This window comes from Nicotiana tabacum, chromosome 3 (assembly GCF_000715075.1).
Source record: "Nicotiana tabacum cultivar K326 chromosome 3, ASM71507v2, whole genome shotgun sequence".
In the NCBI taxonomy this organism is placed as follows: Eukaryota; Viridiplantae; Streptophyta; class Magnoliopsida; order Solanales; family Solanaceae; genus Nicotiana; species Nicotiana tabacum.
Window position 1 is genome coordinate 133,249,547 of NC_134082.1, and position 16,883 is coordinate 133,266,429.

General features: G+C 34.6%; 2 protein-coding genes across 3 annotated transcripts; both read left to right on the forward strand.

Annotated features, from left to right (window-relative positions):
• The first annotated feature begins 6,600 nt into the window (after window positions 1-6,600).
• On the forward strand, window positions 6,601-10,384 carry LOC107782172 (mitogen-activated protein kinase 7-like). Of its 2 annotated transcripts, none has more exons than XM_075249950.1 (3): window positions 6,601-7,177; window positions 7,475-7,901; window positions 9,314-10,384. In XM_075249950.1, the coding sequence occupies exons 2-3, from the start codon at window positions 7,479-7,481 to the stop codon at window positions 10,001-10,003; spliced, it is 1,113 nt and encodes a 370-aa protein (XP_075106051.1). In that variant the 5' UTR covers window positions 6,601-7,177; window positions 7,475-7,478; the 3' UTR covers window positions 10,004-10,384. The 2 variants fall into 2 exon arrangements, with proteins under 2 accessions (XP_075106051.1, XP_075106050.1); XM_075249949.1 differs by having other exon boundaries at window positions 6,604-7,263.
• A 3,203-nt stretch (window positions 10,385-13,587) lies between these two features.
• On the forward strand, window positions 13,588-16,595 carry LOC107782161 (uncharacterized). Its single transcript, XM_075246093.1, has 7 exons — window positions 13,588-13,624; window positions 14,061-14,265; window positions 14,442-14,688; window positions 14,806-14,992; window positions 15,128-15,738; window positions 15,964-16,335; window positions 16,563-16,595. The coding sequence occupies exons 1-7, from the start codon at window positions 13,588-13,590 to the stop codon at window positions 16,593-16,595; spliced, it is 1,692 nt and encodes a 563-aa protein (XP_075102194.1).
• Window positions 16,596-16,883: the final 288 nt, after the last annotated feature.

The window sequence follows — 16,883 nt, forward strand, 5'->3', positions numbered from 1 at the left end:
TCCTGAATCAAGCAAAAGATATAGTTAGAAAATTTACTTGTGTACATACGGAGGCAGAAGGAAGAAGGACTGAAATTACCGTGGTTCTTGGCCTTTTACCCATATTTTGGGGCCATCTCTTTCCACCAACGGGTTTTTGGCATTGTAATATCTAGAAGCTTCTGAACTCATTGGTCTAGGCCTTCAACCCTTGGTGGTGTCCACCGAGTAGCTGAAACAACGGAAACAAAGAGGTCAACAATGACAGGAAACAGTCTTTTTACGAAGGAAACAGATGAATAAATTACAAACTTACATGAACTATTCCATGATTCAAGAAAAGATGGAGTTGTGGCCGCAATGATATCCCTGGTAGCAATGATAACAAACTGTTCCATCCATCCACGGTCTTTGTCATCATCCATGCTGGTGAGAAGGGTGTGGTGACCACATTTACTGAAATTTATTATCCCCTGCGGAAGATTTAGGGGGAGTAGAGATTCATCATGTGTGCCAGGGTTAGGGTTTTCCTAGTCACTATCCACAGATGGCGTAGACAAGCCACCATTTGCCATATAGAAGGGCCTACTTGTGCCAAGCAGACTTGTTACCGATGGTAGAACTTCAAGATCACAGGGTCGAGTCATCCGCTTAAAGAAAAGAGACCCAAGGTGAAGGGGTATATATAGACATACGTAAAACCTTCCTTGGTGAAGGCAACCCTCTCTATCAAAACTAGAGCAAGGATGTTAAGGTCTGGGCACTTGCAGTCCTCCTTCACAGAAGGAATACTGGAAGGGCGAATGGAGGAGGGGTACCTACTAACGGCCCAAGTCCCTGAAGATGCATAGGGGAACTTCTCTTGGAAGTAATTGATGATACTCAGGTGTTTAGGTATAATGGTGCTCACCGTGAGAGGATCGGTATTAACATCAACCTCTTTATCTTTATTTCTCTTCGGGCCTCCACCAAAGAGAAGACTAGAATTTTTGAAAGATTCAGTAAAAAAAGTCATGGTAGTAAAAGATAGTGGAGTTTTTTGAAGAAAATTCAGAAAAATGATGAAAGTAGAAGGAGGTTAAGTGCAAAGAAGATGATGAACTTATGTAAGTTTTGGAAGTGAAAGAGGTAAAATGATGAGTATAAGTAAAGGTATAGTGTAAAGACCCGAAAAATTCTTAACCAAAACTCGAGATTTTGTGGTGCCGAGTTCGGACTTTTTGGATTGAATAGTACCCTAAAGACTTAGAGGAAAATGTTTCTCAAAAAGAACGCGTTTTTGCTGCCCATTATGCGGTCGTATAATCACTCTGCGGACCGCATAATGGTCGCAGAGTGAAACAGAAAGTTGGCCAATTTTGAGGCCAGTTATGCGGCCCAATTGTGCGATCGCATAATCGCTATGTGGACCACGTGTTGATCGCATATCTGCCTTGAATTTTTGCCAAGGGAAGTTCTGCGATGCATTATGCAACCGCAGAACAAATATGCGGACCACATACCGGTCGCATACTCAGTCAGAAAACCTAACTTTCTGAGGCTCTTTTTGTGGTCACTTTGCGGACCGCATAACCATGCGACCACAAACCTGTGTCGGGGCACCCATTTTTTTAATTTAAAACCCGACCCCCATTTCATTAAAACACCCCCAGGCCATTTCCAACACATTTTTCCTGATAATTAGAGTAAGAGAGGAGGATCAACGAGAGGGGAAGTGGGTCTCCATCAGCTGTTCATCAAATCCTAGCCTAAACATCTTGAAGATTAACAATCAAGGCACCTAGGTCTCCCTTCCAAGAGGTAAGCTTCTATCACCCAACCTCTCAATTCCATATTATAGCTAAAATGGATCATTAGCGAGGTAATTCATGGGTATTAGGGTGATTACCTTGCATGCATGTGATCCTAAGGTATGTGGGGGAGTGCTAAAATAAAGATAGAAAAGAACGGGGAATGAGTTGGGGAAAACTTCCACTAAAAGGGGGCATGAGATCCTAACAAACACATAATGTTTGATATAATGCTCAAGTGAGCTAGGGCTATGATCACTTTCCTAATAATGAGTTCAATTGTGCTACATTGTTATATAGATTGAAGGTGCTAAAAGTTCCAAACTTGTCGTAGGAATTAGGGAAAGACTCAATTAAGGTATGTATGTCTAACCCTCTTCTTCTTAGTATTAAACTCTTGATGTCCGAATAATTGGTGTGAGTTTCGAGTTGATCATACTAGATGGAGTACATTAATGTGTCGGGTTGAAAGATTTATGTTCCATAATTATTCTAAGTGTTTACCCTGAAATTATGCTATTTAAAAATGTGATTATGTTCTCCAAGCTGTTTTTTTTCTTTTCTTATGTATGCATGCCTTATATGATAACACTCATTGACATGAATGATGACGTTATTTGAACAAATAATAAAGGGAAAGATTTGAATTATAAAATGTGTCCAAGTGCCAGGAACTACTTAATAAATGGGGTTGTTTGTGTTATGTAATGGAAGATGGAAAGAAATATGAATTAAATGAATAATTGAAAGAGGTTATGTCCCAAGTGATATGGCTTAGCCGATCGGGCCGAAATCGGACGCCATGTTGTACACATGGTGGCATTTATGTTGGATTTCTGATTATCATTGTGAATTTGGATATGTCTCACTTGGGATGGCTTAGCCACGGGCCGAGACCAAACTCCGTGTAAAAATACAGTGGCATTATGAGTTGTGGCACTAGGCACTAAAAATTATTAACCTAATGAGATGGAAAGATTGAATCGGAACTATGTGATCCTTATTTGGTGTTTCCTTGTAATCTTATGAAGTACTTCTTGATTTGTATAACTGCCTTCTATTCGTTTCCCTGTTCATCCTACCAAGATTTATGTTTTCCTTACATACTAGTACTATTCGACAGTACTAACGTCCCTTTTGCCGGAGGCGCTACATCTTTAAATGGATGTAGGTGGTTTCATCGTAGATAGCGATGATCGCAGATAGTGGTGCTCTCTTTCTCCCCTTACAGCAGTCTTGGTGAGCCCCCATTTTTCCCAGGGGTTATGTAGTTCTTCTTTTGTATAAATTTTCATATTTTGAGGTATAGCCAGGGCCTTGTTGCCTGCATTGTCATATTGGTCTTTTGTATCCTTAGAGGCTCCGTAGATGTTTATGTGGGTCATGTATGGGTGTCGGGGTGGTTATTGGATCACGTTGTATTTTGAAACTCTTCTCCACTAGATTATCAACTGTATGTACTTTTGGAAACTTAACTATGACATATTGTGTTTAAGTAAAAAAGAACTAGCAACGATTATATATTTATATAATTAATCTCTCCCACGTCTAATAATTGGTGATGCGTTTCCTTCTCCGGATTATGAACAAGTCAGGTAGGAAAGGCTGGATAGGCTTGCTCGACCAGGTTCACTTGGTTGCGCGCTGGTCGCGCTCTCCGAGGTTGGGGCGTGACATATAGACGGCAAAAATCGTGGGCATGATTAACTCGAGAATTGGCAAAAATATTTCTAAATCGTGGGGCAACATGTATTCGGGGTATTAAATACGAGAAGATGTACATCCTTTCAAGCGTCAGAGACAGTTCAGAAGGTTCTCAGAAGATTTTCCGCCAAGATAGGGTTCTTCACCAACTTCTCGGTGACACAAAGATATGCCACCGGAAAACATGTGGACTATCTATATAGGGTAAAATTGATTTATATTAAATAATCGAATAATAGCGTGACACGTAGAATCGAAGACAAGTAGAAAGTAAATCAAGTAAATGGGAAGCCGTTGCAGAGAATATTTGCGTTCATAGCATGTCGTTACATATTCACAAATGGCCCCTTTATTGTTATTTAAGAGGGGCTTGATCACAGGATCTTGTTTTCCTAGGTATAGCTATAAATAGTAGGCTGAACAGCCATTATACAACAACAACAACAACAACAACAACAACAACAACAACAACAACAACAACAACCCAGTATAATCCTACTTAGTGGGGTCTGGGAGGATAGTGTGTACGCAAACCTTACCCCTACCCTGGGGTAGAGAGGCTGTTTCCAAATAGACCCCCGACATCCTTCCCTCCAAGAACTTCCCACCTTGAACAGCCATTATAAGACATGAAATTCTTGGCAAAACTTATGCTATATTTCATTCTCAAGCTTAATCAGATAACTTTATTTGTTCTTTTACATTGTTTTTATTTATGTCTTCGGAGGCATTGCTCTCAGAGCCAAGCTTGTCATTTTCTTCGATTTTAACCGCTAAGTCTTATTTTTAGTCTTGCTTATTTATTATTTTTGGATCAAATCAGTTCGCTTGTCTTAAACCACATAACAAATTCAACTGTACCGTTTTACGGGTAAATAGGAAGCAAGGCTAACGTGGCTTGGGCATGTGAAGAGGAGATGCATAGATGCCCAAGTGAGGAGGTGTGAGAGGTTGATAATTGTGGGTCTAAGGAGAAGTAGATGTGGGCTGAAAAAATATTGAGAAAATGTGATTAGACAGTACATGACACATCTTTAACTTACCCATGACATGGCCCTAGATAAAAGGATATGGAGGTTCGAGTTTGGAACATTGTATCTATTCCTTATTTGCCATAACAATATTATTATTATTATTATTATTATTATTATTATTATTCTCATTGTTTTGATTATCTTATTGCTTTGTTACTCTACTGTTCTTACTATTCTTGTCTCCATTATTCAACATGGCTTCTTCACTATTAATTTTTTTTTCAAACGTGCTTTTAGATATTTCTTTTGAGCCGAGGATTTATCAGAAATAGTAATTTTACCTTCACAAGATAGGGATAAGATCTGTGTATGTTATTGTTTTAAAAATAAGATGTCACATTTAAAATCACGAGATTTTATAATATCTTGTGTAAGTCCATATAACAAAAGAAAAAGAAAAGGGTAAAGCATCAAAATTGGTTGATCACCCAAAACTTGACTAAAAAAGTTACGTATAAAATATATATTATACGTATACAATATACATATATACAAAGAAATTATACCTTTTATCAATTATTATTTTTAGAAACAGCTAAAACTATATATTTCTCAAGAAAAAAGAAATGAGTTAGAGGCCATATTAACGACTGCAAGTAGAAAGCAGCGGCCCCCTAGGGGGTAGGGGTGTCAATAGATATTCGAAAACCAACTAAATCGATCGAACCGTACCGCACCGAACCGATTTTTAGGTTTCTTTTTAAGAAACCGTAGGTTTTTATATAAATATATAACCGCACCGATAATTAGGGTAGGTTTTTTATTTTATAAAAATAAATCGAAAAAATATCGAACCGTACCGAATAAATTTTACATGTAGAAATTATATTTATTTAGTAAGTTTAAAAATAATAATGCATTAAATTTTCTTTGAGCCTTGGAATTATGAAAACTATTACAAGCCAACAAGTAATTAAACTCAAAATACTAATTCCTAAAACCTATTATGCTACCTCTACTTAAACTAAGTTATTTCAAGTATCTTTATTAGCAAGACACAAAGTATTCTAGCGATTATGATTAGCAAACTACAATGTATTGAATATGTTTCCTTTCATATAATTTAGATTATCTTTTTGAATATTTAATCTTCGATTGACTTTATTCATGAATCCCAGCTTGGTATATCTTTCAACTCGTGTGATTAATATTTTCTTTGTCTTTGTTTGATTTCTTTTACGCTGTTGTAGAATAGTTGATGGATCTATACTCTAGCCATCTTTTTTTTTAATTCATCACCTTTTAAACAGTAAAAATGTCTAGAGAATTTTGCTAAGTCCTATAAAAGAACGTATGTTATTGCAATTCTACTTTTACTGGTGATTTTTATATGATATTAAAAAATTACCGAAAATTAACCGAACCGTACCGATACGAAGAGAAATCGACATGATTGGGACGGTTTCGAAAAGTCTAATTTTGGTTATACATAATAGAATAACCGAAAAATTGGTATGGTACAAATTTTATAAAATTACCGGCCGAACCAAACCATTGACACCCCAACTAGGGGGATAGTAGGGTCATTTCGCCGCGGAATGCCCCTTAGCTTAAGGCACCGTCATCGTAAGCACACACACTCTCCCATTATGGAATGTCTCTCCACTTTTTGTTCAAACATCGATCCACGACCTTTGATTTTCCACAAAGCAACCCCTTTTCCAACTTAATTTGGCATCTTCCCATAAGCATATCCCCTTCACTTTGATTATTACAACAACCAAAAGGATAGACATTAGACTCCACTTAGGTTAAAAGTTGCTTAACGGCTTAAATATCTCACCCAACTCACTCATTTGACCCAAGTTAAACAATGCACCATACACCTGGTTTAGTGTCATTGTATTTGACCAACATCTAATGTTTGTGATCGTGAAACAGAAATCAACACAATATTGATGAGTTGGTTAGTAAGGAAAATATCACATCATAGTTTAAGAATTTAATAGTATAGTGTAATTGAATTCTTAAAAAGTGATGAAAATTTCACAAATATGAGATGATGTTAGACCTTAATTTTATATCATATTAGTAAAATATTAAAAAAATATTATAATAATTTTAAAAAGGCAGCTTTATTAAGAAATAAAAATGTTAGGCATTTTGAAATGCTGGAAAAAGAAAATTGTGCTATATAAATTGTGAGAGAGGATTAGGAAGAAATAATGAAAGCTGCTCTTGAAATTAGAAGCCAGTAATATTAGTTTAGCGATATTAAATTTGAGTTCTTTATTGTAGTGTTATATTGTGCATGAATGTGAACTAGTTTTGTACAGATACGGTAGCTGTCGTGTTCTTGAGATAATCGTCCTTCTCTCCCCCTCAAATTCCCCTTATTGTCCTCCTCCTCTGTTTCTTTCTTTTTTTAATATTTAATATACTTTATTTTAATATCGCTTTGAGTTCACGCTTACCAAACTATTAATCACAGATGTTAACGAGCTATTTGGGTTTCCTAAAATCTTGGTAAATTTTGATTGCGTGAAGGGCATGTTTGGCTCCTGAGAAAATTGGAAGCAACTCTTTTCTTGGGTTGAGCATGATCCTTCTGTAATTCTCAGAATTTATGATACTTTCGGTTTACTTCTTTGGGAATGCTGATGCTGATGCGGATGCTTTTACACAGCTAAAGTTGAATAAAGTTGCTCTGAAATTGGTGCAAGATTGAAGGTAAAGAAAAGCGCAAATATCTGAATTTAATAATCTCAGCAAAAAGAAAATCGGATCAGAAGAAGATCGAATTGCCACAGAACAAAGTATATATTCTACTACACTTTTCCCTCTATTTTTGCTTACTACTGTTCTTATTCTTTGCTTTCTGAGCTATTGATGCATAACATATTGCTTTATTCAAGTTGTTGTGTCGTGGTATATAGATGGAGTTAAATATATAGATTGTAATAGTTGTGAGATATTGAAAGATTGAATTTTTTTTTTTAACATTGTTCTGAATATGCAAAATAACAGAGAAATGGCAACTCAAGTGGAGCCTCCAAATGGAATTAGGCCTCGAGGGAAACACTATTACACAATGTGGCAAACTGTATTTGAAGTTGACACAAAATACATTCCAATTAAACCTATTGGAAGAGGAGCTTATGGTGTGGTTTGTTCCTCAGTAAATAGGGAGACTAATGAGAGAGTTGCTATCAAGAAGATCAATAACGTGTTTTCGAATAGAATTGATGCGCTGAGAACACTGAGAGAATTGAAGCTTTTGCGGCATATAAGGCATGAGAATGTGATTGCTTTGAAGGATGTCATGATGCCTATTCATAGAAGCAGTTTTAAGGATATTTATTTGGTTTATGAGTTGATGGATACGGATCTTAATCATATCATTAAGTCGTCGCAGCCTTTATCTAATGACCATTGCAAGTATTTTCTTTTTCAGGTATTGCCTTAGCTTGTGAACTCATTTCTGTTTGTTGTCATTATTGCTTTTACTCCACATTAATAACTTCGTAGATACTTTTCGTGTTCTCCCTTTTATGGTAAGTTTGTGAGCACTTGATTGAATTTTTATCTTTTTGATGTTTAGTTGTTGGCTGCATTCAGGATTCTCAGTTTTTTCTGATAGCAGTGATATCTAGAGGGGGGAATGAAGGGGGAAAGAGAGGGAAAAAAATAATTGACCTTCCTAAGGAAAAAGTTCGCATTTTTTGACAATTTTACTTGTATCAAGCAGAGAGTAAAATGATATCAAGTTGCTAAAACTAAACTAGCTATATCATTCTCCTCTTTGGCTACCTTTTGTTATCAACTGACAAGTAACTCGTGCGTACTCCTATATCTTGTTTTAATGTCTTTAACTTCATGAAACATATAGTGCAATAAGCTTGGCCTTGTGTAATGGACATATTCAGGTGGAGCTTATGAAGGTTGCTAGTTGAAAACTTCTTGTAGTTCCTACTGGTTCTGCAATTTATACACTACAAAAGCTGTATTTAAAATTGAATGGTGTCACCGTTGAAAAAATTCGTCAGAACAAATTTTTATTTTCATCTCATTTGGGTAAAGAAGTATGCTGGAAAGGTCTACAATGTTCTATCGGAAACAGCACTTGGAAATTCTGTTTCTAATTGTACATAATCTTCATTCATACTTAAGAAATCTCAAGTTCAAGAGTGATAATGTTAATAAAACATTCACATTTGCGTATTTGTATTGTAATCTAAGAAGTCATATAGATGTTTACTTTTGAGAAAACTATTCTCCTTTTGCACTTGCCCTGTGGAATTTTGAGAAGTTACAGGATAATTTCATAAAGTTAAGCTGGAAAGTATTCAAACTGAGTTCTAATTTTTCAGTACAGGTAAAAGATAATCTAGGAAGACAAATGATGTTTAAAATATGGCATCTATGGTGATATTTTCTGCTAAATGAACCCTGTTTTAAAGCTAGATCTTGTCTTGGATCTGTATCTTTTGAGGTTCACACCGTGCATCATGCATTCATGGCTATAGAATGAAACAATTCCAGTTTCCGCAAAAGGAAGATGGTAAATTATCATATGTAGTGAAGGTAGTATAAATTGGTTTTAAAACTTCTAATCTTTCTAAACCTGAAATACATAAAGATCTTCCTTGTCTTCATAGCTTCTCTCTTTGTACCAAACGAATGACTGGAAGAAAGTACCATAGTCACTAGAGACTAATCAATTCTCTTGCCGGCACTAATCATCAGTGTATCAGAAGTCTAATGCTTACATTAAGCAAGCTTGATATTATTACTGCACCTTTCTTGATATTTTTCTTCATCGTTCTAATGCATTTCTAACTAAAAACTTTTCCTGTCATTGTATAGCTCCTTCGTGGCTTGAAGTATCTCCATTCAGCTAACATTCTCCACCGGGACTTGAAACCTGGGAATCTCCTTGTGAACGCTAACTGTGAGTTAAAGATTTGTGACTTTGGACTGGCTAGGACTAGCAGAGACAATGGGCAGTTTATGACTGAATATGTAGTCACTCGTTGGTATCGTGCACCAGAGCTTCTTCTTTGCTGTGACAATTATGGAACATCCATTGACGTCTGGTCTGTTGGATGTATCTTTGCGGAAATCCTTGGACGAAAGCCTCTCTTCCCAGGAACTGAGTGCCTCAATCAGCTTACACTTATTCTCAATATCCTTGGTAGCCAGCCTGAAGCTGATCTTCATTTCATTGATAACCAAAGGGCTAAAAGATTCATCAGATCACTACCTTTTTCTCGAGGAACACACTTTTCTTCTCTCTTCCCTCAGGCTGATCCTTTAGCAATAGATTTACTGCAGCGAGTGCTGGTTTTTGATCCCTCTAAGAGAATAACAGTTACAGAAGCTCTCTATCACCCGTACCTATCGAGTCTTTATGATCCAACTTGCAACCTTCCTGCTCAATTTCCTCTCAATTTGGATATCGATGAGAATATGGCAGAACCATTGATTCGGGAGATGATGCTGAGAGAAATCCTTCATTACCATCCTGAAGCAGCTTACATCAACACATTTTACTAGTTTCTGTCTACTTAGACTATTTTCACATCAGCTTGGCACACAAAAGTAGAGGACCTAAGCAAAGAATGGTAAGTTAAACCTTTTTTGATTCTGTATTTTGAGAAATATACACAGTTAAAGTCGTTTTGCGCACTTGGAATCATTTGGAGCAGCAAGGTGATCAATATGAGAATCACTTTAGGTTATAATTTGGAGACTTCATTTCATCATTTTTATTTTATGATTATTACTCCATCATGTGATGATGGGAAATATTTTTTTGTGTGTGTTGATCTGAGGACTAAATCAGGCAACCTATTCATCCTGTTTTTGGACCCTGGACTAGACTTCTTCTTGTAAGCTGTACATAATTTATGGGCTAAGCTTCCCATTTTATTTTCAGCTTGAGTGTAATTAGCCTCATTATTATTGTCATTATAACATTGGGTAAGAGAGAATACTCGGTGTGAAATAATCTGTATACTATCAGGTTATCTAAAAGATGACTACAAATTTTGATGGTAAAAGTTGGGATTAGTAACAGGAAAAGTAAATATGTTACCTACTACAACGGTTTAACATACACTAAACGTTGTAAAAAATCTTTATATTGTTAGAGTATATTAGTAGTTAAATGTAACATACAGAATTACTAAAGCAAGCTGATTTGAGTCGTATATGTTTTGTTTGGAAGTTACAGGTTCATGTATTAGAAGTTAAAATGATCACGAAATCTAAAGAGTAGTTAATGCCTCTAATGACTTAGAAATCTCATGAAAATTAGTCTGCTCAAATTTCAAGAGCGAGCAGGAATAATGTGACAGTTAGTTGTAATTAAAAACCATAAATATTAGGAAATCTTTCACAAGTGTCCCAAATAAGTCCTAACATACCAACCTCTAATCATTAATCATAAACTTACCAAAACTAGCCAAGCACATATAAAAATTAAAAACTCAAATAAATAACGTTCTTTCTCTCCAAGAATCACACGGGAAAGATCTCCTTTCATATTTTTAAGCGTGATCAGCAACATTGGAAGACCGAAAGAAATTTTCAGGGATGAGGTAGCAAACAAGGTGATGAAATACAAAAAAAAAAGATACAAGATTCCAAAAATCTAAGCAAAAAAGGATCTTTTTCAATGGGTATGGTTAAAATACATTGAGAACATATAGACGAGTCAATATACAAAATTTGAGGAAGATTAGAGGTAATTTGGACTGATTTGGTATCAAAATTCGTATTTAAAATCGAGTTCAAAAAATTCTTCTGCGACATATGTATCAAACATGTATCACGAATGCATCTCACACGCAGGTATCCATGGATATACATGTGATAATATACATTTGATACAAATATGATACATATGTGATACACAAGTGAAGTACTGTGTGATACACATATCATTTTTTTTCATGTTTATCTTCTATTTTGAATTTTCAATTCAAATCACCTCAAAACTCCACTAAATCATCCCAAAATTGAGATTCAAACTCCTTAAGATGTACCTAATATATTCTAATAACATCCACTCAAAAGAAAGCTAAATTTTTTTTCTACTACAAATAGCTAATTGACTAATATTGGTAACATTTAATTAATATTAGTAATATTTTATGAATTGACCAATTTTTGTAATAAGCTACTTATAAATGGACATGACTAATGACAGTAACAACCACACCATCAAAGTTAGAAAGCAAATAAGGTTTATACATTACGATGGGAAACAATCCTACATATACGATCCCTTAGTGGGCTGGTCTTGTGGGCCCAAGCAATGCTCGAACCTCGTTGGGGCATTTGCATCTACACTCGATTTTGGGGTCATAATTGAACCTATATCCACTTTGCAAAAAAAAAAAAAATTGCAAGCCTACCTATTTTACGATCAGCTTGAGACTTATTGAATCTGAAGTTAAAAAAAAATTAGTCTAAAGTGAAAAAATTGCACTTCAAATGCACTTAAGGCCAAATAGTTTTGAAGTGCAACCAATGGTTTCATGCACTTAAATCAAATAAGTCTGAAGTGAAAAATTGCACTTCAGATGCACTTAAGGCCAAAAGGTTTGAAGTGCAACAAACATTTTTCCTACACTTAGGCCAATAAGTCTGAAGTGAAAAATTACACTTCAGATCCACTTAAGGCCAAAAGGCCTGAAATGCAATCAATGTTTTCATGCACTTAAAGCCAAATAGACCTAAAGTGCAAATTGCCCAGAAACAGAAATTTGTTCTCGAATTATAACAATCCAATATACGATTTAATACCTAAATCTACTCCAAATAAGCTCAAATTTAAAACGTAACCTCCAAATATCATTAAGAACAAACCTCAATCATCAATTTGTCAAAACAACAATAAATCTAAACGAACCCATTTTGCAATTAAGAAAAAGAAGAAGAAGAAACTCTAAGCAATAGTAAAAATAAAGCGCCATAACAGCTCAACACTGTAAGATATCATAAACTACCTTAAAATATGTTCACAAGCACCATATAAAATTATTGTCACCCGAAGAATAAGAAGAAGAAAGAAGAGAAAAAGGCTTGAAGTTGTTTAAAAAGTGGGTACAAGTTAAAAAGAATTTAAAAATGAGTACAAGTTAAATTAGGGCGATCAAATAGGACGCTAGTGCAATTTTTCCAATCACATCCTTCTAAAGCCCAGCCTTCCTCCCCTTATCGGTCCCAGATTGATCCAGTCCAATTCCCAGCTAACCCGGCCCACTAGTTTCTTCATAGGGATTTTTTCCTTCCTATACCATATATAAAACTTTATTACCAAATATGTGCATAGTTTCTAATTTACCCGCCATGCTCACACTTTTTCTACAATTATTATACCATTCATTAAATACTAATTATTAGTAGTTGAATCTTACTAATTAGGCGCGCTACAAATCAGGAACAAAATATTCTAATTGATTTAGCGACCTTCAGATCAAAATTTGAAACGAAAATCCTTTATCTTCAATTTAAAATCAAATTACATAGACTCTTTTCTGCAAAAACTCTGTTCTTCGATATTTTTCCTTAAACCACAAATCAAAAAAAGACAAAATCGTCAACAAATTCGAATCAAATTGTAGAAATCAGTTCTGCAAAAGCTCAGTTCGTCGATTTTTTCCTCAATCCACTGATCAAAAAAGCGACAAAATATTCAACAAATTCAAGTCAAATTGTAGAAATCAATTCTGCTGATACTCTGTTCTTCATCTTTTTTTCTTAATCCAAAAAATCAAAAAAGCGACAAAATATTGAACAATACCTTAGCAACGATACGCAATCATGTCCAAAATCCCAATCATGCTACAATTAAATGGAAATTGGGTTAGCTATGGCAGATTTAAAGATTTTCAAGTTGATGGCATTGTGCTCGATGAGGTTGCAAGTTACAGTAGTTGATTTCTACAATTGCAGAGCAATTAATGGTTGATACTTCGGAAAAAATTGTAGAAATCAAATACATTGTGAATGAGAATTGTCCTCCAATGGAGATTAGGAACGATATGGGGGTTCGTGTGTATATGGAGACAAAAAAGGAGAATAAAAACTTAGGATTGTATCCGTTATGTATAAGTGTATGAGATTTCAATATGGAATTGACTATTACCAATGAGAACACAAGTGCAGGTTTGTTATGTTTCAAATTCTATGGAAGTCTGATTTTACGGTAATATCTATAAAATTCCTACATTTATCTACAAATAAACTACACATCGGTTTTAGGATGTATAAAGCAATATTGTTTTCATGATTATCTACAAAATTACTACATTTATACTACAATTAAACTACAATCTATGTTGAAAAAATGTTGACTACAAAAGTTTTCTCTTCATCTACAAATTTTCTACAAAAATTCTACAAATATACTACAAATCAGTTTAAGTATGTATAAAGTAGTATTATTTGTAAGGGTATCTACATAATTACTACATTTATACTACAATTAAACTACAATCTATGTGGAAAAAAATGTTGACTACAAAATTTTCTCTCATCTACAATTTATCTACAAAGATTCTACAAAATTGTAATGACACTATTTATCTTTATTTTTATGCAGGTTCGTCTGGGACAATAAAGTTACTTGATATGCCAGCCTCTCCTGTCATAGAGGAATATCAAAGTGAAATAATAATTGAAGGTACACAAAGTGTTATCGAAGAAGGACAAGTGTATCAAGACAAGCAAACAATTGCAACTACAATGAAGCATTATTCTGTCATGCACAAGTACCAATTCAGGGTTAAACGATCGAGACACAGAAGGTATGAAGATATTAATGGTGAAAAGATCATTATAAACAGTATTTTCCTTGTGATATGTGTTTTTCAAACATTGTAGATGAAAAGTAGTTATATTATATAGTGTGTTACTTTATGTTAAAACAGTCCTTTTGTTACATCTACATTGATAACCTGTATTATAAATGTATTTTTTGTAGCTACTGGCTTATATGCGTTGGAGAAAACTGTAATTGGCACTTCAAGGCAACATCAATTAATGATCCTGCAATGTTCAAGGTCAGGAGTTTCAACCGACAACACACATGTACCTTAATGGAAGATATATTCATACAGCGCAAATGTACTGCAGTTGTAGTTGGTAGCATGATCATTCCAAAGTATTGTGATCCTAAGACAGTTTACACACCAAAGGATATACAAACTGACATGTTGTCCCAACACAGAGTGAACCTAAGCTACATGCAAGCATAGAGAGCAAAGGAAAAGGCTTTATAGTTTTTGAGAGGTCATCCGGCTGACTCCTACAACAAATTACCAAAATATTTTTATATTCTTGAGAAGACGTATCCTGGTTTAGTTGTTAAATTGAAGAAGACAGCAGATGAATGCTTCTTATATGCATTTGTTGCTCTTTATACATTAATAAGTGATTGGGAATATTGTAGACAAGTAGTAGCGGTTGATGGGACATTCTTAAAATCAGTCTACAGGGGGATTATGCTTACAACAAGCACAATGGATGCAGCAAGTAAAATTGTAGTTATTTTATAGGCAGTTTATAAATTATAGATACTTTGTAGATATATTACAGTTTATATGTATTTGTGTTTTTATATGTATTTTCAAAGCTGTCAGTTAATTTTTTTTTTGACTAATAATGTAGGTACAATATTGCCTTTGGCATATGCTGTGGTTGATTCGGAAAACGATGCATCATGGAAGTGGTTTTTTAAGCAATTCAAGCAAGCATATGGTGAAAGAACTTCAATGTGTATTGTTTCAGATAGGAATGAGAGTATCCTGAAGGCAACATCAATTGTCTATCTGGGTTTGCCACACTACTCTTGCATGTGGCATATTTGGACAAATATAAGGGCAAAGTTGAAGAAGGGTCATCTAAAATTAAATGAATTGTACTTTGCTACAGCACGGTCATACACTCTAGATGAATTTAATGAATGGATGTCGAAGATTGAAGAGATAGACCCGCGTGTTAAATCATACCTCTATGATATTGGCTATCATAGATGGTCAAGAGTACATGCAACGGTGAATAGAACTTGGACTATGACATCAAACATTACAGAGTCGTTGAATGCTGTAACAAAAGATGCAAGAGAGCTGCCAATATTTGACCTATTAGAGTATATGAGGACACTTCTTGAACGTTGGACGAACGAGAAGTTATTGAAGGCAAAGGGTACTTTCACATTCCTTGGGTCCAAATTCAACAAAGAATTGGAGAACAACAGAACATTATCTCAGAAACTTAGGGTAAGATCTGTTTATTTGGTGCAGAAAAATAATATTTTAATAAACAGTATTTGCAGATTGTAGATAAATTGTAGACAAATTGTAGTTAATTTGTAGACAAATTGTAGTTAATTTGTAGATTGTAGATAATTTATAGATAAATTGTAGATAAGTTGTAGATAAATTGTGGATAATCTATTTTTATGATTGTAAATATTTTTCTTTCTGATTGTTTTGTAATTATAGGTGAGTGCTTCAACAGATCATATCCATACTGTGATAGATGGTGTGAAGCGGTACATTGTGTGTCTTGAAAGCAAGAAATGTAGTTGTGGCCAGTTCCAACTTGATGAACTTCCATGTGTGCATGCTTTGGCAGCTTTAAGGCACAGGAATGAAACTTATAAAAACTATTTCTCCCAGTATTACACAAAGGAGAGTCTACTGCGTATGTATGAAATACCAGTAAATCCCCTTCCTGATGAAAGTAAATGGAATGTGTCACAACATATATTTGATGAAGTAGTAAATCCACCTACGGGAGAGAAAAGGCAGCCAGGAAGACCTCAAAAGGAAAGATACAAAACATATGATGAACTAAAGTCAAAGAAGTACAAGGTATCATGTGACAACTGTGGAGGTGAAGGGCATAACAAAAGATCTTGCAAGAATGCGCCTAAAAAGAAATAAATATCATGTAGTTAGAATAGTATTTCAAAATAATTGTTAGTGTGTTCAAGTTAACAGAATTTTGTGTGTAATCGTTTAAGTTTTTAAAGATCATAATGTAGTTAATTTCAATTTGTTTCTGTGTTTGTTAACATATTTTTCTGTATTGTGTCAAGCATCTACCTCCATTTTTGACATTCTGTTCATAACAGTTAATATTTATTATCTACAATATAAGTACAAGTTAAAAAAATTAATTTAACTTGAACTGACAGTTATATACAGAAATTAAATACAACTGGAGGTATTCCCTACAAATTATATACATATTCAACTATAAAATTATATACAATCTCAAAATTCAGTGTTTCTAGATTGTAGATAATTTGAAATTTTTTTGTAGATAAATTGTATTCTAACAACATAATAACTACATTTAAGATAATGAAGAACAAGTGCTGTAAATATTAAACAACTGGAGATAAAACCACCAAGTT

Bases quoted from the DNA above. Each gene is read 5' to 3' on its own strand.
- LOC107782172 (XM_075249950.1), top strand. From the start codon at position 7,479: ATGGCAACTCAAGTGGAGCCTCCAAATGGAATTAGGCCTCGAGGGAAA. The intron at 7,902-9,313 runs GTATTGCCTTAG...GTCATTGTATAG, and splicing joins GCAAGTATTTTCTTTTTCAG to CTCCTTCGTGGCTTGAAGTA.
- LOC107782161 (XM_075246093.1), top strand. From the start codon at position 13,588: ATGGAATTGACTATTACCAATGAGAACACAAGTGCAG. The intron at 14,689-14,805 runs GTGAACCTAAGC...ATTCTTGAGAAG, and splicing joins ACATGTTGTCCCAACACAGA to ACGTATCCTGGTTTAGTTGT. The intron at 14,993-15,127 runs GTAAAATTGTAG...CTAATAATGTAG, and splicing joins AAGCACAATGGATGCAGCAA to GTACAATATTGCCTTTGGCA.